At 35.8% G+C, this 23,183-nt stretch overlaps 1 protein-coding gene across 1 annotated transcript in view; it reads right to left on the bottom strand.

The window, feature by feature from the left end:
- Window positions 1-536: 536 nt before the first annotated feature.
- The window catches only part of LOC122418022 (uncharacterized), a 38,758-nt gene continuing 16,111 nt past the window's right edge, over window positions 537-23,183 (bottom strand). Inside the window, exons 2-5 of the mRNA XM_043432003.1 lie at window positions 1,720-2,128; window positions 1,358-1,526; window positions 1,069-1,270; window positions 537-966 (exon numbers count right to left, since the gene is read on the bottom strand). Coding sequence (XP_043287938.1) covers window positions 932-966; window positions 1,069-1,270; window positions 1,358-1,526; window positions 1,720-1,838 — 525 coding nt within the window. The 5' untranslated portion in view covers window positions 1,839-2,128 and the 3' untranslated portion in view covers window positions 537-931. The remainder of the gene's footprint in view (window positions 967-1,068; window positions 1,271-1,357; window positions 1,527-1,719; window positions 2,129-23,183) is intronic.

The following is a 23,183-nucleotide window of genomic DNA, read 5'->3' as shown; positions in this document are numbered from 1 at the left end:
ATTAAAACTTCAAACATGGGAATAATAATCAAGTTTAAACACAAGTAAAACAAAATGCCCTATGATTAATTAATTTTTTATGCATGCTTACTTGATTTGGACTTGAAGCTGTTCCATTCGGTGATATCACTTATCCTACCGACTCAAATCACTTTCAGCCCCTTAAATATTCGCAATTTAATATTTATCTATTTATTTATTTTTAATTCCGTGGTCTTATACTATAACGAATAAGTGACGTTTACTGATTTGAAGTTTGAAGATTGTAGATTATTTGTATTTCGTTTCATTTGTTACTAACTAATACAGCGGTATTTAGCAAAATCAATCGATAATTGATTAGCCTGATTAGGTGTTGAATTACATGTTTAAATTTTCTTTTATGGCTGGACTCCAAAAAAAGTAAGGTGTATATAACACCGTGGAATTGAATACTTCTTCGCACTTTGAGACGTCTGCGACGATTTGGTGTCAATGACTCATTTCTGCATAATTATTAATGAAAATTGTACAGATTATTCTTTAAATGTCCTTTATTATATACTCCTGGCATGAATACATCAATTATTATCTTTATCGTCAAAAAAAAAATTATAGTAAGTATGTGTTTTATAGCGAAAATAAAAACGAATTTCAATATTGTCATTATTTAAGAAAAATTATTTATAAATACTTTTTGGGGAGTCGCAGTAATATTAATCATTTGTTCTGGCTGCATTGCCATTCCCGCCGATACTATAATTGCAGCCCCATTCGCGACTTACAGGTATGTATAGTTGTCACTTTTTAATATTCCGGTCATCTCAACTGCCTGCCCTTTCTTAAAATCTGAATTCATTTCAGTCCAGGCGGTGATGCGCACCTCCAGTTTTTCTTTTCCGTCAGTCACCGCTCCTATTCCGAATGTGGCTTGGCCACTTTTATGACGTGTTTATTCGAAAGTCGATTTAATCCAACCCTGAATTTCTGAAAAAAATTTCAAAAGTACATTAGTCACAAAAACAATATACTTTTATGTTATTCAATCAATAATAATCATTCTAATTATTTCAATGTTAATTAGCTTACTTATCTTTTTGCCCTCCATTTCCGCAATATTTTTCCATTCTGTTTCCACCGCTACCGCTTCGTCTTGTCCACCCTCATTGGTTTTGTACCACCCTTTCTCTATAATTTCCGTAGATTGTCTGATCGAGAGTTCGAAGTCAACATTCCCAAGATTGTACTTTGGTTCAATCTTTTTTGCCGCAACTCTGTCCAGGTGGATAATCTGAAAAATATATATTTGGAAATATGTAAACTTAATTTACATCACAATACTGTCATTCCATTGTCTTGTTTTAATTTTTACACCAACCTTATTTATGCCGATGACATCTACGACTTTTTTGACGTTGTCCTCCCATGCCAAGCATTGGATCCGTCTCCCGGCTCCATTGTTGATTACAAACTTCATGATTTTGTATTTTTTTGTTGATCCGACCGTTTTCGGACTCTCACACGCATCAATAAATCCAATAACTTCTCTGTAAATAAAAAATGCTAGAAAGAATTTGAAGTAGAATATATGTAGGAAAGCACGAGCAATTGTTGCGAACGCAATACCGTTAACAGAAAAATATAAAAATATCTATCATCAAATAAATAAAATTCTACAATCATTTTCTTTTATTTAAATAAGGAAAAGATTATGCAAATAAGTTGTCAACAAAAACTCACACGGTCGAATCAAACACATTTATTGCATCTATGGCTTCGTTCGACGAAAACAGAGGTTTTTTTTCACCTGCTTTAATCTCGCGATCCGTCCTTTCATCATTCTTATGCTCGTCGATCATATCTAAGAAGCATTTGCTTGATTTGATAATTCGTCAAAAATTCTTCGGGGAAACACAAGTATTTGTATACACAATTGAGTCGCAAAAGCGTGGTTTAATGCACATTCATCTGTTGATGACATTGAAACACAAATTCCTGACGCCAGAAATGGTTGATAAATGTATTTCTGCTGAGATTCCTGATCCGGAATTGAATCCAGATTTACAATGGAATAATTATGGGTAATATCCCTGCTCTTCAAGAAAAACCGCAACAACAAAATTCCGCTCTTCAATTTCAAGCCGCTGCTCTGCAACAACAAGAACAACAACAATTTCAGCCCATTTAAAAAAAAAATCACGACAATCAAAACAACAACACTTCGCTATAAACTATCAACTTCAATTTCAACAACAACAACAAGAACTACAACAACAACATGAACTACAACAACAACAGCGGAATGCTCTACAACAACTACAGCAACAACAGGAAGAAGAAAAAAAGAGTCACCCGCAGAATCTCCATATGCAACAGCAGTCAATTAAATCAGCCGGAAGATTACATTCAGCACCAACTTCAATTGAGTCACCCGGATGTCTCATATGCAGCTGCCACAGCGGCGGGCATTCCTGCAGTTATGAGCATTCCCGTAATAGGTGGAACTTTAACGGAGGAGCCTCAAAATTTATGCAACCAACAATTTTTTGAGCTGCACGCTCAAATAGCTGAATTGCAGCATGCATTGCAGCAAAAAGATTGGGAGCTAAAGCTTGTAAAAAAGGAAAATGAGGTTCTCAAAATTCAGGCCAACAAAAGACATTGGACGGGATATCAAAGACGAATTGCTCAGAAATTGCATAACTTAGAAAACCAAGAAAATCGTTTATACGGGAATGAAAGATCGATTAACAATATGAATAAAACAAACAGTAACGCAAACAGAAAGAACGATAACAATATAAATAACAACAATTGAAAACAATCTTTCTTCTATCTATATCCAGTACTACTCATAAACTTTGAAAAATCAACAATAACGAAAATAAAAAAACAACAAAAATCGGAAACAAGGATAACAAAAAAAATAACAACAATTAAAAACAATTTTTCTTCGATCAGTACTCAATACTACTATTAAACTTTGAATAATCTACAATAACAAAAATAAAATAACAACGAAAATCGGAAAAGACGATAAGAACAAAAATAACAACAATCACAAACATATTTTCTTCTATCTGTACCCAATACTACTCATAAAAACTGAATAAACAACAGTAAAAAAAATAAAAAAACAATAACAATCGGGAACAACGATAACAGTAAAAATAACAACAATTAACAATTTTTTTTTTTCATATGTACTGAAAACTCATCCCATTCATATGTACGCATTTCAATTGAATAAATACAAATTCTTGTTTATTTGTGTCTAATTCGGTCTCTATCGCTTGCCGTCACGGTTGTGTGTGTCCAGAATCATTCCAATTTATTTGGAAATTTGTGAAAAATAATTAATTGTCAATTAGTTTTGCAAGATTCCGAAAACAATTACTCGCATTCTTTGTATGATTACGAACGCTTTTTGTCCTATGAAATTTTATCGTAGAGTGAATAATTTTTGAAAAAAAAAGTTATGAAGCTATTAAAAACGCATAATTTTATTTATCGAAAAGTATTAACTCTACGATAAAATTTCATAGGACAAAAAGCGTTCATAATCATACACAGAATACGAGCAATTTTTTTCGGAATGATTCAAAACTAATCAACAATTTCTAATTTTTCACAAATATTAAAAAAATTTGAATGATTATGAAAAAACTGACCTGTATTCTGTGGATGATCCTCGATACTTTTGGAATTTTTTAGATAATAATTTTTTAATCTTTTAATTTTGAATATTTTTTGATTAAACTTTAAAAAATTCAAAAATTCAAAAATAGCTTAAACAATTCCACAAAAAATCACTCATACTCTTTAGATTATTCTCGATACTTCTTGCCCTACAAAATTTTATCGCCAAGTCAATATTTTTCGAGAAAAAAAATAAAGCGGCTCTAATAGAGTTTCATAATTTTTATCCTCGAAAATCGGCAACTTCACGATAAAACTCCGTAGAGCAAAAAGTGTTGATAATCATCTAAAGAATATGAGTGAATTTGTCTGGATTTTTTAAAGCTATTTTTGAAATTTTTCATTCTTCATATTTTCTGAAAAAATGTTGAAAATTGAAAAATTTAAAAATAGCTTGAAAAAATCCGAAAAAATTCACTCTTATTCTTTAGATGATTCTCGACACCTTTTGTTCTATGGAGTTTTATCGTAAAGTTGAAGATTTTCGAGAAAAAAGAATAAGCGGCTCTCATTGAGCTTCATAATTTTTTCTCTCGAAAATCGTCAACTTCACGATAAAACTCCATAGGACAAAAAATGTTGAGAATCGTCTAAATAATATGTGTGATTTTTTTCGCAATTTTTAGAGATACTTTTGAATTTTTTAATTTTCTCAAAAAATATGAAAAATTAAAAAACTCGAAAGTATCTTTAAAAATTCCGAAAAAAATCACTCATATTATTTAGACGATTCTCAACACTTTTCGTCCTACAAAATTTTATCGTCAAGTCAATGTTTTTCGAGAAAAAAAATAAGCGGCTCTCATTGAGCTTCATAATTTTTTCTCTCGAAAATCATCAACTTCACGATAAAACTCCATAGGACAAAAAATGTTGAGAATCGTCTAAATAATATGAGTGATTTTAAAAAATTCAAAAGTATCTTTAAAAATTCCGAAAAAAATCACTCATATTATTTCTCAACACTTTTCGTCCTACAAAATTTTATCGTCAAGTCATGTTTTTCGAGAAAAAAAATAAGCGGTTTTTATAGAGGTTCATAATTTTTTCCCTCGAAAATCATCAACTTCACGATAAAACTCCGTAGAGCAAAAAGTGTTTAGAATCATCTAAAGAATATGAGCCAATTTCTCCGGATTTTTTAAAGCTATTTTAGAAATTGTTCATTTTTTATATTTTCTTGAAAAATGTTAAAATCGAAAAATTTCAAAATAGCTTGAAAAATTCCGAAAAAATTCACTCTTTTTCTTTAGATGATTCTCAACACTTTTTGCCTTACAAAATTTTACCATAAAGTCAATATTTCTCGAGAAAAAAAGTTATGCGACCCTCGTAGAGGTTAGTAATTCTTTTTTCCTCGAAAATAATCAACTTTACGATAAAACTTTATAGGGCAAAAAGTGTTTAGAATAATCTAAGAAATAAAAGAGGTTTTTTTTTAGTTTTTAAATATTTTTGAAATATTTTTAAATATTTCAAAGTTTTTAAGTACCTTAAATAATTTCAAAATAATCAACTCGTATTCTGTGGATGATCCTCAACACTTTTTGTTGTATGACGTTTTCTCGTTAAGTCAATGATTTTCGAGAAAAGAAATTATGAACCTCTATGAGAATCGCTTTTTTTTCTCGAAAAGTATTGACTTGACGATAAAATTTTGTAGAGCAAAAAGTGTTAAGAATCATTCGGAAAAGCCGTGTGCGTTTTTTCGGAATATTCTTAGCTATTTTTAAACTTTCGAATTTTCTAAATTTTTTGGAAAAATTTCCAAAAAAATACTCATTCGTTTTTTGGATGTTCTGAAAACTTTCCGTTTTACAAAACTTCATGGTAATATTGATATTGTTGAGGGAAAAAATTATGAACCTATTTAGAGTCGCATAATTTTTTTTCTCGAAAAATATCGATTTTACGATGAAACTTTGCAGAACAAAAAATGTTTAGGATCATCCAATGAATTTTGTAAATTTTTCAAAAAAAATTGTAAGAATACATAAATATAAAAATAGCTAAAGAAATTTTGAAAAAAATCACCCTTATTTTCTGAATGATTCTAAACACTTTTTATTCCACATAATTTTATTGTACAATTCATACGGAGAGTTCAAAATGTATTGAACCCTCTTGCAGAGAAGACTGCCCGGTCCTCGCTTGAAAAAGCGGTACAAGTGAATTAACAATTCATATTGTTTATATGAAAGAACGATTGTCGTTCCAGTAATCTCCAACGATATTCATCACTGGGTAGTTCAACGTGAATTGAACTCCTCCAGTAGTGAAACCTGCTGGGTTCTTGCTTGAAAAAGCGGTACAAGTGAATAAACAATTCACATTGTTTATATGAAAGAACGATTGTCGTTCCAGTAATCTCCAACGATTTTCATCGCTGGGTAGTTCAACGTGAATGTAACTCTCCAGCAGTGAAACTGCTGGGTTCTCGCTTGAAAAAGCAGTACAAGTGAGTAAACAGTATATTTGTTTATACGAATGATTGATTGTCGTTCCATAAATCTCCAACGATTTTCATCGCCGGGTAGTTCAACGTGAATAACTCTCCAGCAGTGAAGACTGCTGAAAAAAGCGGTAAAAATAAACAATTTATATTGTTTATATCAAAGAACGAATTCTCGTTTTGTATATTTTTACTTAATTTAATTACTGGTTGGTTTGAGTATGAATTATACTCTCCAGCAGTAAACACTGCTGGGTTCTCGCCAGAAAAAGCAGCAAATCTAAAAAAACAATGAATATTGTTTATTAAGAAGAACCATAGTTCCTCCGTTTGTTTCCAATGATTTCTAGTGGTCGGGGTTACCTCAATGTAGATTGAACTTTTCAGCAGTGGAAACTGCGGGGTACTCGCTTGACAAAGCGGTGAATGTTAATAAACAATAAAACCTGAGTTTGAGTACTTTCCTACTGTCAACCAGGGAGACTGCCTGAAAACATACTGTCAGAAAATAAGGAGCTAGCTTATAAGAATCACGGCATTTTTTGAATGCCAAGGAAACGCCCACCCGCACTTACCCACTTATACCTAAGTATAAGTACGTTCCCTCTGCTGTTAGTTTGATCGGACAACGGAAAAAAATGAGTTCGACCTCAAATCCTGAAAGTACTCGAGTACCTCGGTAGTAAGCAGCAAACAACATACTTTTATTAGTTAAAGCATTTTGTGGATGCCAAGGAAACGCCCACCCGCACTTACCCACTTATACTCGAGTATAAGTATGTTCCTTCTGCTGCCAGTTTGATCGGACAACGGAAATGTGTTCGACCTCAAATCTTTTAAGTATTCGAGTACCGCGGTAGTGTACGCTAGAGTGGTTAGCACGACACATACTGCTACAGAAACAAGCAGCAAACTACATACTTTTATTAGTTGAGGCATTTTTTGGATGCCAAGGAAACGTCCACCCGCACTTACCCACTTATACTCGAGTATAAGTACGTTCCTTCTGCTGTCAGTTTGATCGGACAACGGAAATGTGTTCGACCTCAAATCTTTAAAGTATTCGAGTACCTCGGTAGTGTACGCTAGAGTGGTTAGCACGACACATACTGCTACAGAAACAAGCAGCAAACAACATACTTTTATTAGTTGAGGCATTTTTTGGATGCCAAGGAAACGCCCACCCGCACTTACCCACTTATACTCGAGTATAAGTACGTTCCTTCTGCTGTCAGTTTGATCGGACAACGGAAATGTGTTCGACCTCAAATCTTTAAAGTATTCGAGTACCTCGGTAGTGTACGCTAGAGTGGTTAGCACGACACATACTGCTACAGAAACAAGCAGCAAACAACATACTTTTATTAGGTGAGGCATTTGTCGGATGCCAAGGAAACGCCCACCCGCACTTACCCACTTATACTCAAGTATAAGTACGTTCCCTCTGCTGTCAGTTTGATCGGACAACGGAAATATGTGTTCGACCTCAAATCTTTAAAGTACTTGAGTACGTTGGTAGAGTTCGCCAGAATGGCTAGCACAACATATACTGCTACAGAAACAAGCAGCAAACAAGGAGCGGCATTTTTAAATGCCAAACAAACCCTCACCTTTTTCAGTATAAGTACATTAACTATTACTGCTATTGTAATTTATTCCAAAGGGAACGATGTTAGTTCACGAGATCTCAATATTTGCGCCAAACGTGTTCTCATTTGTATCGCATCTCGGGAATAATTCCTACCCATAGGTTCTTCTTCTAGTGCAATACTGGTAGAAAAAGCAGCTGCATATACGCCACAAGAAAAAGAATCTGGCTGCCGCGTATAACGGGCTGCATGATTACATTGTCATCATGCACATGAGGATAGCGCTTAGAAATATAACGCTTAACTTCTTGGTTCAAGAGCACATATTCCGAACAATTCAGACTGTCATACACAAAAATATCTAAACCGTCATAGTAAAGACAGATCCAATGTATGCTTTGGTTACCACCGACTATATGAATATCCTGTTGTCCCGGAGGACAAGGCTTTATATAGTTGTGATACGCCGTGTATGAAGCGGGATTACATTGGAATGAACTGTTTTCCTGCAACACGTTTTGGAACAAGTCTATGCTTATGTCATCGAGCAAACTGGTTGGCGATAGAACCAATGTCACGACATCGTCGGTAGAAATATTTTTCCGAAGAGTATCGAGCAATTTTACATGGTCGTCTGAAACTTGCAATTCTTCATCACTCGAAATTGAAACCCAATCTACACTTGCAACCTGGTCATAACTTTGAGACAAGGTGATTCAAAATTTTCGACCTGGTCCAGTGCGCGATCTACGATTTCAACACATGTTGTACTAGTCGTTTTCATTGATAAAACGTGAGTAGCGCGTTTTGCACCTTTTTTGAGCAGTGCTTTCCGGCGAGCATCTATAATGTACTGCGGATCCCGAATTGGCATTGATCTACGTCGTCTACTGTCAACAATCTCCGGGAGCAAACAAAATGTATAGAACCGGCAAAGTAAAGGTTTCATTTTCGAAATCCAGAATTCATCGTCTCTTCGTACAGTGACGATTTTTAAATCTGCTGAAGTCCACAGCACAAATAGGCAGTAACTTCGTTTAGTTACATGCAATTGCCCTTGTACTTGATAATAGTACGCGTGAGACTTGCTCAATGAGTTAACTTCCTTCTTGTCGAAAATGTTTCTCAGGCTAGGCTTTTGTTGTATAGCCTGTGTCAAATCAGCGTCTTCGGCCGAAAATGGACATTTTATTTCAACAATGCCGTCATCGTCGATCAGACCATCTGGAGATGCTCCCAGATAAGGGATCTCTTGATCAATAAAAAGGCCGCAGGAAACGACTTTTTTTCCTATCTGACGTTCAATCTCTTTCCTGGCCTCATTTTCGTGGTCGCGGCCAAATTTGGTCGCTGCCGTATCCACCATCTTTGGATAAAGGATCCGCGAAACCATGTTTGCGCATGAAGTTTTCGGCAACATTCGACATATAGGACCGAATCTTGATGCCGTGATAATTTTTGTATGCAGTCGATGCCAAAGCTCCGAGGAATCCTGCAATACAGTTTCTCGTTCAATCTGCTGCCAATCATTTTGATAAGCTTTCAATTGTTTTAAATGTTCTTCGACGAGAACATCGAACACATCCTTTTCAAGATCGGGTTTTCGAGCCGATGGACCATAGTCTTTATCGGTACTTCTAAACTTTCGAAACTTGCGAAGACGTCTTGGTTGATTGCGAATGCGGCAGTTGCATTCGTTCTTTCGATGTCTTCATGCTTCCAATTTAGTTATGGTCGCGGGTACTTTGGAACCCTTTTGCGAACGCAGTTGCGACAACACCGATTGCGTGTTGTATTGTAACGTCGCAGCGATGCATCTCATTTGATATGAGTTACCAGGGCAATAATTAATTCTTTTGCCTGAATTGCATTTGTTGACAATCGAATTGCATGCTTCCGCCATGTTGTTGGTTACTTTTTTCAACAAACTTTTGACGTGGCAGCTTAGATATCTCACCGCTTCGTAAACGGCTGGATAAATACCAGTTATGTGGAGTTCAATCATAACATTCTTTTCATTCTCTTTGGGTTCGCAAGAGAATGAAAGAGTTCGACAATTTGTGTGTTCACCGTATACGTGACTAAATACATTGAAAATGTCTTTGCACAATCGTGTTGCTTTCTCCTCTTCAGAGACATCTTCCATCTTGCGGAGATCTCTTGCGTGCTCAACAAACTTACGTATTTGTAAGCCGCTAGAATGCACGAATCGTCGAAATTCTGTGACATTCAATTTTCCTTTCGTGGGAATCATTTCCAACTTCTTTGTGGAAGCGATGCGAATTTTTCCGCACAAGTTCCGAAACAAGTGATTATTGCATTCAACTTTTTCCACAATAACCCCATGCTCACCATATGGGTCAGCATCTCGAATAGCTTGAAATACGCTACTGTCACCATCGGAAATCAACGTCTTGTAAATAAGACCGTTCTGCTCGACACTCGTTTTGAAACCTTCCAAAATGATGTCGCTTTCCATTGCCGTTGAACTGTGATCTCGACGCCAGTTCTTATAGCATGTATGAGGACGGGGCTCAACATTTAGTCGCTCGGCTCTTTCGTGAATTGCACAATATTTATTGCGCACACCGACGAACAAGGCTAACTTGCTGTCGCGACCAAAAATCATGGCTGCACCGAATAGTGCATCGTGCTTCCCACTCGCGTAGGATCGCTTTGACCAACATCCATCTGCAATTACCTGAATGTACGGAAGCCATTAACAACGTGGCCTTTCTTAATCGCTATTGCCCTTTCTATAGCTGCTGCCTTTGTTCTTTCTTCTTCGGCAAGACTGTGAAATATATCGTATAGATTGTTCCGATACTTGATATAAGTATTCACTGCCATAGGTGGAATAGACATTCCGGCAAGAGTTTCTTGCAATGTACTATGGCCGATGCCCGCAGTCAGCGATACATCTACAGCACTGTTACATCCAACTCCTATTAGATTTAACTAATTAATAATAACTACTTAGTCTAGTCATAAATAATAATCATAATAACAAGAAAAATCAGAGTATTGATCGGAACCTCTCGAAGGGATTCCGAGGGCCATAAAACTCAAACCAGCTATGGGAACTGCCATGAAAATTAGCCCCAAATCTGTAACCAAGGGGGACAATAGGTGATTCTCTACTACCCCATATATCAGAAGAATCGGGCTACTGTGACTCACAAGGAACATCACTTTGGTGTCCCCCTCCGATTTTCTTGAAACTGCTGTATGTGAAAGAGCATTCGAAAGTAAGAGACACGTATTTTTTTTTATCGGCGGAAAAACGGTTTTAAGGGGTGAAACCACCCTTGAAAGTAAGGCATGTCAGGGGGTGATTTTGCAGTTTCACCAGCAAGCACTCAACAGATTTTGATAAAACCAAAACCAAAATGTTTCTTATCTGAAGTGATGAAAAGTTCACCCTGTGCACGAAAAAAAAAAAAAAAAACAGGGGGTTAACCACCCTTACATTCTTATATTTCTCACGCCACAATGAAAAGGAACGAATATGATGGAATGAAACGGGTTCTATTTCCATGAAAACATGAAAATAAAGTTCACATGTTTTTGCATTTTTGCAAAATAGCAGTCTTAAGGGGGTAAACTACCCCTTTTTTGAATTTTCGTACTGTATGTGGCTTATTTCTGTTTTACATGTTTTTGCTGATTCGAAATATTATAATAATTTCGAATCAAGATTTTCTGAGGTATCAAAGTCAATACAAGACTCTGAAAGTGTGAATCTCCCCCACTCGATTTTCCTCTTTATTCGCTATTTCAAAATTTCTCCCTGCATTTCGTTCAATTTGGTTGCTCTGCATCGAAATTACGAATTCAATAATTTTAGGAACGTATAATGATCGTATTGACCTCAATCTTGGCGGGCAAGGGAAGGAGGAGGGGAGCCATTTGATATTTACTACGATTCAACTTTGAAGTCTGAATAAGTCTATGCTGTTGATCTTGTTTACTAACGAACATTTTTTAAATGAAACTTCAATACACATTAACAATTCATTAACCGTCTCATAGTATAGAATCGGATTTTATTAGATAAGTACATATATCGAAATAAAATATAATAAAACCTATCATTTCCAGCAATTATGGCTCATACGTTGTACAATAATGATATTCATCAAAAAAATGTTTCAAACACAAAGATTTTTTGCACCATGCACATTTTATAATCGCTATATTATTGCAACCAGGTATTTCACAGTGTGTTTTTGATTGACCGAACCCAAAATCAACAGGATTTTCGAAATATTCCGGTTTTTCCGTAATATAATTACTTTTAAACCATGAATATTTGAAAAGATTGATATAGCGTGGAGATGACAATTGATTGTGGGCCAAAGATTGCAGTTTGATTATATTATTCCTCAAATGTAAATTTATATCAGCATCCACTAATAGAACACTATCTGAAAAATGTCGTACAAAATTTTTCCATATCCTGAATCCAAATACATCAAGCGGTTGAATTTTTCCAGTTGTACCTTTTGGGATAATCATTGTGATGATTTTTTTATCATGAGGGGTGGCTTCACGTACAACTTTGGGGCAGTGTCCACTCCAGGAATCAATCAGTAATACATTGTCACTTCCAACATTCGGAAAAAAAACTTTTTCCATCCAAATTTTAAAATGATCTGTAAACATATAACAAATTATATATTTATAACTATATTTTGGAAAAAGTTGATGCACCCTTAACGATAATACGCACCGGAAGTAAGTTTCCCAGATTTCGATGCTGTTACTATGACGTTATCTGGCTTAAACAATTCGTTCGTTACTCTCGGTCCAAATTCACCTTTTGCCTCCTTTAATACTATGAAAAGTGGAGAAAGTAGTTTCCCGTTGGCATTTATTGTTGGCTGAATCGTGTAGCTATGGGTCGTTGAAGACACTGATTGTACAACGCATTCAACTTTTTTCGATCCTTCCATCGCTAAAGTTCGTGCTGAATGGATTTCCAGTTGAAAACCGCTTTGGTCCGAATTATATACATTACTTGACCCATACTTTTCTATTAGTAATTTAACATCTTGAACAAATTTGTCCGCATTTGTTTGCAGAAGCGCTTCTTCCTCCACAGTTTTTCTCGTTATAAATTTATTAATTTTTCTGGAAACAATGCGATGCGATTTCTTAAATTTCCATAGCCAGTTATGAGAAGCTTTGAATCGTATATCTTCATGGCCTATTTCTTTCTGTGCCTGTAGAGCCCACTTTCGAAGGTCAATATCATGAACAATGACACCCGCGTCTACAGCAGTTTTCATATTCCGTAATGTGTATTCAGAAATTCGAGCAAGTTTTTCTTTATATGTACCACCCTTGTTCAGTTGTTGTGCCCAGCGTCGTAACTGCCGTATGGATTTTACAGATTTGTATTTTTGTTTGACGGTTTCAACACTGTAATTCTTTTTTTTACCAGATCTCCAATATTCAACAGCTTTTTTTTTATAATCATAGCTCAGCTCATCGTCACCAGAACAAGCGTCGGAATCGACATCATCATCCTTTTGCCATATCATATCTTCAACAGCAATTGCTTCGAACTCTTTAAATGGTTCTTGAAAATCAAGAGTTTCTTCCTGTATCATCTCAATCCCGTTGTAATCTTGCATAGAATCGATTAAAATTTTTTCGAAATTCTCCTTCATCTCTATTTCTGCATTATTAACAGGAGTTTGTGCAATGTTCATAGCTTCAAATGTAGCCAGTAACAATTTGATAACGTTGATTGGGTTGACTTTCATGCTGGTAAAAGTAGTAGGCACAATACACCAAAAGCACAGAAAAAGCACGCACGATTTGGAGCTCACTCAAAAATGCACTAGTACAATGCTAATGGTTACCGCCTTCGAAAATAAGTATCGAAAGAAAAAAATATTTATTAATCTCACGATGCCTGATAACGTTTTTATCTGATGCATGACTCAAGAATATTCGGAATGACTAATGTTATTCGGTGTGTGAGAATGCCAAAAATATCAGGTGATCATAACTACTTGATAACATTTTTATCTAGCACAAACACCGGGATCATATGTCTACGCCTCTATTTTTCCGCCAAAGTTATGAAAGTGTTTTATAGAGGCATTTTTATCTGTAGCATGGTACCTATTCATTTACGTGCAGTTTACAAGCTTTCTATGATCACCGAAAAAGTAGTTGTGAGAACTTCCCCCCCCCCCCCCCCGCCAAACCGACACCATCCAGGTCAATACGAGTTTTATATGTTCCTAAAATTATTAAATTTGTAATTTCGATGCAGAGCAACCAAATTGAACGAAATGCAGGGAGAAATTTTGAAATAGCGAATAAAGAGGAAAATCGAGTGGGGGAGATTCACCCATTCAGAGTCTTGTATTGACTTCGATACGTCAGAAAATCTTGATTCGAAACTATTATAATATTTCGAATCAGCAAAAACATGTAAAACAGAAATAAACCACCTACGGTACGAAAATTCAAAAAAGGGGTAGTTCACCCCCTTAAGACTGCTATTTTGCAAAAATGCAAAAACACGTGAACTTTATTTTCATGTTTTCATGGAAATAGAACCCGTTTCATTCCTTCATATTCGTTCCTTTTTATTGTGGCGTGAGATATATAAGAATGTAAGGGTGGTTAACCCCCTGTTTTTTTTTTTTTTTTTCGTGCACAGGGTGAACTTTTCATCACTTCAGATAAGAAACATTTTGGTTTTGGTTTTATCAAAATCAGTTGAGTGCTTGCTGGTGAAACTGCAAAATCACCCCCTGACATGCCTTACTTTCAAGGGTGGTTTCACCCCTTAAAACCGTTTTTCCGCCGATAAAAAAAAATACGTGTCTCTTACTTTCGAATGCTCTTTCACATACAGCAGTTTCAAGAAAATCGGAGGGGGACACCAAAGTGATGTTCCTTGTCAGTCATCACTCCAACGCAACACGATCATTAAAAGGCAGGCGACACACAGGCGTGACAGGACTAGAGCAAAGAGATGACGTGATCCGCTATTTCCCTTAAACATTATTTTCCTTAACAAACTATTTTCCTTAACACGCCATTAACTTTTTCCACTCCAATAACTACAAGTGAACAAATTCCTTGTTGGGGGATGAGAACTCTGGACGATGCGCACCGCTGAGAACGCAGCTTTATAACTAATTCACAAATCAGTGGACAAAGCCATCTCCCACTCCGAGGACGAAGGACCAACGTCAGAAATGAGCCAGATCGCGACTCGATTTAACGACTTATCAGCAAACCAAGAATCAAAAAACCCCTCCTTACACCAGAGAGAAAGGGATAGAAACAAAACTAGTCACAACAGGGCTTGATCCGCGCATCCGCGGACAGGAGCCTTCTCCTCCACCAAAGGAAAAATGGGCTGTACCAGAAATTAGTCATATCACGCAACTCAATCCGCAAATCTACGTTTAGGAATCTTTTCCCACCACCGAAGAACCAAAAAAGGAGTAGGAATCTTCAGAGGCACCCTTGGAAGGGATTTCAAGTATAAAACTGACCACCCTGGACCACCGGGGCGTCTTCTACTTCAAGTCAGCGTATCTGCCGGAGGCTCTGCTCCACCGGTACCCGGTTCACTATACTTCAAAATCTTCCAGTTCGGACTTTGTCATTTTCGCGAAACATCCCAGTTCGGACTTTGTCATTTTCAGAGGTCGGCGTGACTGGTTTTTTCAGGACTCATATCGGTAAATAGTATTGAATCCTAGAGGAATTAAGAATTGATCACAGAGGAGTCACGAATATCCGATTATTCGTGATTTGACAGGAGAAAAGTCTTAAGTACTGAAGGAATTGGGAATTCGTTGGCCAAAAGTCACGAATATTCGGTGATTCGTGATTTGATCGGATAAAAGTCTCAAGTACTGAAGGAATTGGGAATTCGTCGGCCAAAAGTCACGAATATTCGGTGATTCGTGATTTGATCGGATAAAAGTCTCCAGTACTGAACGATTCAGTAATTCATTGGTGAAAAGTCACGATTATTCGATTATTCGTGATTTTAATGCATATGAGTCTTCAGTACTAAACGATTTTGGAATTCGTTGGCGAAGAGTCACGAATTTTCGATGATTCATGATTTGATTCGATAAAAGTCTCCAGTACTGAGCGATTTGAGAATTCATCGGCGAAAAGTCACGAATATTCGATTATTCGTGATTTAATGATTTCATAAAATATGACCGAAAAATTTGTAACCTCTTAGGTGGCATTCACGCCACTTGGCGTCATAATTTTTCCTGGCCCAGAAAAAGTGTCTTTTGGGCCATATAGGTTTATTTCGAGATTGGCTCAATCGATTTCTATGAAAATTAGTGCTCCGGGAGTTGCGAGACGCTGATTACGAATCTGCACTCAAAATGCACAATTGCAAAATGGCGGATCCAAAATGGCGGAACAAAATGCAAAAATTGATTTGAATCGAATGAAACTTTGTACTCGAGGGTTTTCGAGGTCGCTGATTACGAATCTGCACTCAAAATGCACAATTTCAAAATGGCGGACTAAAATGCAAAAATTGATTGGAATCGAATGAAACTTTGTACTCGAGGGTTTTCGAGGTCGCTGATTACGAATCTGCACTCAAAATGCACGATTTCAAAATGGCGGACCAAAATGCAAAAATTCATTGGAATCGAATGAAACTTTGTACTCGAGGGTTTTTGAGATCGCTGATTACGAATCTGCACTCAAAATGCACAATTTCAAAATGGCGGACCAAAATGCAAAAATTGATTTGAATCGAATGAAACTTTGTACTCGAGGGTTTTCGAGGTCGCTGATTACGAATCTGCACTCAAAATGCACAATTTCAAAATGTCGGACCAAAATGCAAAAATTGATTGGAATCGAATGAAACTTTGAACTCGAGGGTTTTTGAGGTCGCTTTGATTGGACAAAAGTCTCCAGTACAGAGCGATTTGAGAATCCATCAGCGAAAAGTCATGAATACTCTATCGCTGAATTTTCAAACGTTGGACTTCAACGATTTTGAAATAAATAAAATTTTTGATTCTAATTTTTTTTTGTACGAATCGCTTTTCGTGCTCGAAAAAAGAAGACTTGCCAAGTTTGAGCGAAAAATTCTTCCCGGAACACCCCCGTCATAGGGGTTGAAATATCGAAAATTTCGTAAAATTTTTCGTATCAGCATTCTCATCTTGTTTATTTCACGAATCGATTCGTGAGGTCAAAAAAGAGAGACGTGCCATGTATGATCGAAAAATTCTTCCCGGAACACCCCTATCTCAAGGGTTGACATTTTCGGAAATTTCGGATAATTTTTCCGGACGCCATTCATATATTTTTTATTTCACGAATCACTTCGTGAGGTCAAATAAGGGAAACGTGCCAAGTTTCGTCGAAAAATTTATTCCGGAACACCCCCATCGACGTGGGTTGGAATTTTACGAAAACTTCGTATAATTTTTCCTATCAGTATTCATATATTTTTCATTTCACGAATCACTTGGTGAGGTCAAAAAAAAAGACGTGCCCAGTTTGGTCCAAAAGTTCGTTCCGGAACATCCCCATCTCAGGGGTTAAAATCTTGGGAAACTTTCGAAAATTTTTGAACCCTGGAATTTTTTCAAAGTCTACTGCCTGAGAAAAATAATTCTCTTTGGTCATTACAACTGTGTCTCATTCGACTCAGAATCACGTGAAACATGTTTCGAACCCATCGGTAGTGGTCAATTTTTCAATTAGTGGAATTTTGGAATATTAAAAAAATTTGGAACCCTGGAATTTTTCCGAAGTCTTGGAAAAGGTTTTTTTTCGGTTCTTACAACTTCGTCTCATTCGACTCAGAGTCGCGTAAAAAATGTTTCAAACTTATCATTGCAGGTCATTTTTACAATTTTCAGAATTTTCGAAATTTTTCCAAATTTTCGAAGTCTATTGCGTTGGAAAAATTTGTTTTTTTTTCGGTCATTACAACTTTGTCTCCTTGGACGCCGGATGACGCGAAACGTCTTTCAAACCCATCGTGGGAGGTCATATTTTCAATTTTTGAAATTTTCGAAATTTTGGAACCCTGGAATTTTTCGAAGTTTATTGCCTTGGAAAAATTCGATTTTTTTCGGTCATTGCATCTTCGTCTCATTCGACGTAGAATCGAATGGAACGTGTTTCAAACCTGACGTTGGAGGTCATATTTTCAAATTTTCGAAATTTTCGAAGTCTATTGCCTTGGAAAAATTTGTTTTTGTTCGGTCATCAAAACTTCGTCTCACTGGACTGAGAATCGCGTGGAATATAATTCAAACCCATCGTTGGAGATCATATTTTGAAACTTTGAGATTGTCGAAATTTTTCGAAATTTTCAAAGTCTATTGCCTTGGAAAAATTTGATTTTTTTTGGTCATTACAACTTCTCCTCATTCGACTCAGAATCGCGTAAAACATGTTTCAAACCCATCGTTGGAGGTCATTTTATCATTTTTTGAGATTTTTGGAATTTTTGAAATTTTCGAATTTTTTCGAAGCCTATAGCCCTCGAAAATTTTTTTTTTGGTCATTACAACTTCGTCTCAATCGACTTAGAATCGCGTGAAACATGTTTCAAACCCATCGTTGGAGGTCATTTTTTATTTTTGAAATTTTCCGAATTTTTCGAAGCTTATAGCCTTCGAAATTTTTTTTTTTTCGGTCATTACAACTTTGTCTCATTCGACTCAGAATCGCGTGAAACATGTTTCACGCGATTCTGGTTGGAGGTCATTTTCACGATGTTGGAGGTCATTTTATAATTTTTTCGAAGGCTATAAAAATTTTCGAAGGCTATATGCTTCGAAAAAATTTGTAAATTTCAAAAATTCCAAAAATCTCAAAGAATGATAAAATGACCTCCAACGATGGGTTCGAAATATGTTTCACGCGATTCTGAGTCGAATGAGGAGAAGTTGTAATGACCGAAAAAAATCAAATTTTTCCAAGGCAATAGACTTTGAAAATTTCGAAAAATTTCGACAATTTCAAAGTTTCAAAATATGATCTCCAACGATGGGTTTGAATTATATTCCACGCGATTCTCAGTCCAGTGAGACGAAGTTTTGATGACCGAACAAAAACAAATTTTTCCAAGGCAATAGACTTCGAAAATTTCGAAAATTTGAAAATATGACCTCCAACGTCAGGTTTGAAACACGTTCCATTCGATTCTACGTCGAATGAGACGAAGATGCAATGACCGAAAAAAATCGAATTTTTCCAAGGCAATAAACTTCGAAAAATTCCAGGGTTCCAAAATTTCGAAAATTTCAAAAATTGAAAATATGACCTCTCACGATGGGTTTGAAAGACGTTTCGCGTCATCCGGCGTCCAAGGAGACAAAGTTGTAATGACCGAAAAAAAAACAAATTTTTCCAACGCAATAGACTTCGAAAATTTGGAAAAATTTCGAAAATTCTGAAAATTGTAAAAATGACCTGCAATGATAAGTTTGAAACATTTTTTACGCGACTCTGAGTCGAATGAGACGAAGTTGTAAGAACCGAAAAAAAACCTTTTCCAAGACTTCGGAAAAATTCCAGGGTTCCAAATTTTTTTAATATTCCAAAATTCCACTAATTGAAAAATTGACCACTACCGATGGGTTCGAAACATGTTTCACGTGATTCTGAGTCGAATGAGACACAGTTGTAATGACCAAAGAGAATTATTTTTCTCAGGCAGTAGACTTTGAAAAAATTCCAGGGTTCAAAAATTTTCGAAAGTTTCCCAAGATTTTAATCCCTGAGATGGGGATGTTCCGGAACGAACTTTTGGACCAAACTAGGCACGTCTTTTTTTTTGACCTCACCAAGTGATTCGTGAAATGAAAAATATATGAATGGCGTCCGGAAAAATTATCCGAAATTTCCGAAAATGTCAACCCTCGAGATGGGGGTGTTCCGGGAAGAATTTTTCGATCATACATGGCAAGTTTCTCTTTTTTGACCTCACAAAACGATTCGTGAAATAAAAAAGATGAGAATGCTGAAACGAAAAGTTTTACGAAATTTTCGATATTTCAACCCCCATCACGGGGGTGTTCCGGGAAGAATTTTTCGATCAAACTTGGCACGTCTCTCTTTTTTGACCTCACGAATCGATTCGTGAAATAAAAAAGATGAGAATGCTGATACGAAAAATTTTACAAAATTTTCGATATTTCAACCCCTATGACGGGGGGGTTTCGGGAAGAATTTTTCGCTCAAACTTGGCAAGTCTCTTTTTTCGAGCACTAAAAGCGATCGTACAAAAAAAAATGAGAATCAAAAATTTTTTTTATTTCAAAATCGTTGAAGTCCAACGTTGGAAACTTCAGCGATATAGTATTCATGACTTTTCGCCGATGGATTCTCAAATCGCTCTGTACTAGAGACTTTTATCGAATCAAAGCGACCTCAAAAACCCTCGAGTACAAAGTTTCATTCGATTCCCATCAATTTTTGCATTTTGGTCCGCCATTTTGAAATTGTGCATTTTGAGTGCAGATTCGCAATCAGCGACCCCGAAAACCCTCGAGTACAAAGTTTCATTCGATTCCAATCAATTTTTGCATTTTGGTCCGCCATTTTTAAATTGTGCATTTTGAGTGCAGATTCGTAATCGGCGACCTCGAAAACCCTCGAGTACAAAGTTTCATTCGATTCCAATCAATTTTTGCATTTTGGTCCGCCATTTTGAAATTGTGCATTTTGAGTGCAGATTCGTAATCAGCGACCTCGAAACCCCTCGAGTACAAAGTTTCATTCGATTCCAATGAATTTTTGCATTTTGGTCCGCCATTTTTAAATTGTGCATTTTGAGTGCAGATTCGTAATCAGCGACCTCGAAAACCCTCGAGTACAAAGTTTCATTCGATTCAAATCAATTTTTGCATTTTGTTCCGCCATTTTGGATCCGCCATTTTGCAATTGTGCATTTTGAGTGCAGATTCGTAATCAGCGTCTCGCAACTCCCGGAGTACTAATTTTCATAGAAATCGATTGAGCCAATCTCGAAATAAACCTATATGGCCCAAACGACACTTTTTCTGGGCCAGGAAAAATTATGACGCCAAGTGGCGTGAATAATTTTTATTATTCACGCCACTTTTTTTTTCACGCAACAAAATTAGTCCACAAGTGGCCTGTGGACTAATTTTACACCGAATTAATCCGAGACATCAGAGTTAAAAAATTCTGTCATAAAGTTTAAATACCAAGGAACAATTTCTTTTAATTTCAAGTCTATGTTTTTTCTCGCCGCGAAAAAATCACGAAAAAACCCCAAAAAATGCGCTTGCCACACGGGGTGACCCTCTCAAGCCGAATCAGTTTTTTTGAAAATAAAAATCGTTTCATTACACATCCAAGTTGTTTCAGGTATTTAAATACACACACATACACACACGCGGACATATTTTATTTCGAACTCAAATTTTACTTTGTTGGAATTGAAATGAAAATTCTCCGTGATTATCAATTTTGTCTTTTTTATGAATAAAAAAAAAATTCCACCAAAAAACGAAAAAAATACGGATTTCCTCAGTTTCGATTTACCAATAAAAATTTTGTAATCAAGCATTTTCGAATAGTCTGTCATGCGTTTACAGGCAATGCGATTATACTTCTCTTTTGGGTTATTTTATTATATATTTTCCAATAACAAACATCGACAAGTTTGATAATACAATCAGAGAAAGAGAGAGAGAGAGAGAGAGCTGATGAGAAAGAGCGGAGGCATGGATGTTTTTTCTAATGTTTCAGAATCCGGTTTACATCTCAAGATATATATAGAAAAAGTCTGTAACCTTTCTAAATATTTTATACCATCAATCCGTACGTTGTTGACAATTTTCGGTTTATTTTCCATCACATAACACTCTTGGATTCCTCGGCTTTTATTTCTCTTTTATTCTTCTTCCTGTTTTTCTCATCACATTCACTAAAATATTGTCCTGTTTTTATCTATTTTCTACAGAACCGGAAAAAATTGGAAGTGTCGGTGAATTGTCACTTTCGCGATCTTTATAACCTCATCTAGTTAGCATTTAAACAACTCGCCATACGTCATATTATAACGAAAATATATAGGTATATTAGGGTGGTCCTTAAAAGGGGTGTTTTCGAATTTCTTTGCTCCCAGGGGCTCAAATGCTTCCAAATTAATTAAAAATAATTCCCTGAAAATTTGAGCTTTTAATATTAACTCTAAGATAGTCCGCATTCCAACCTAAGATTCTTATCTAAATAACATGAGAAAAATTCCTTTCGTTCTTTAGTATTTCATAACTCTGGGACAAATAAATTAAAAATTTCGAGACATACATATTTTCATAGAGAATTTGACGCTCTACAAAAAAGGTCTGTTATGATTTCTAGCTAAGTCTATTGGTTTAAGAGTTATTTGAGCTCATAGTTTAATTTTTTTTCTCATTATCAATATTATCAAGGATATTCATCAAACCCTTAGGGAAAAAACGGTTGGGACAAGTACATTGATGCTTCCGTGTTTCCTGATCATATCACGAAAAATGTAATAAAAATTCCTTAAAAAAATTATGTGGCCAACTGTAAATAATTTCAACAGAACAATTGGAAAAAAATTTCACAAATTTTGAAAAAACATTACATTAAAAAAAATACAAATCTGTAATTCGTTTGTAAAGTGAAAAAAATTCAAATAAAACATGAGAAATAAAAAACCGAAATATCGCGCTTGAAAACATTTCGAAAAACGATGCCCCATTTTTTTAATCTTATTCTAACAACTAAATCAATTAAAAAAAAAAATGGCATCAAGAGACGCGGTAGCGGCTCGACGCCAAGTATTAAAAGGAAAAACTGCAGCGCAAAAGAAAAGCCAGCGCGAGCCCTGCCGCTACTCTTATATACGCGAATATGCCGGTTTTATGACGTCACAGAATTTTCAAATGGTTCTCACAAATAAACCATTTCATAAAAGAACTTGAAAATTTGTGACGATTTTTTTTCGATTTTTCTCTTTCCATTGGTCTTTGTTGCAAGTAAATCCGTCCAGTAGATCCTGAGATATGTAACGTTAGTGATTTAAAATCCATCATTTCGGGATTTTCATTTTCTTAGAGACAGAGGGGCGTAAGTTACGCTTGTTTACATTTGGACTTACGTCCTTTGCACGATTTCTTACTTTTGTCACACTCTACGTCACGCACTGCGCTGAACGCGGCTAGCCCCTCTCCTTCTGCGTCGCCGAGCGAGAGAGACAGAGAATGGGCGCACAGCGGGGGCAATACCAGTTCCTGGTTTGCGCATAAAATATGTATATAATTAAATATATATTTTATTTATTAATATTAATTAATAATAAAATATTATTATATTAAATATTTTATTATAATTAATATGTAATATAATATATATATTATATTATACAATATATAATATAAAATGATAATAATATAATAAAATAAAAAAATTGAATA

The sequence above is a fragment of the Venturia canescens genome, chromosome 11, assembly GCF_019457755.1.
Source record: "Venturia canescens isolate UGA chromosome 11, ASM1945775v1, whole genome shotgun sequence".
In the NCBI taxonomy this organism is placed as follows: Eukaryota; Metazoa; Arthropoda; class Insecta; order Hymenoptera; family Ichneumonidae; genus Venturia; species Venturia canescens.
Note: the sequence above shows the minus strand (reverse complement) of the source record. Positions and strands in the feature narration are given on the sequence as shown.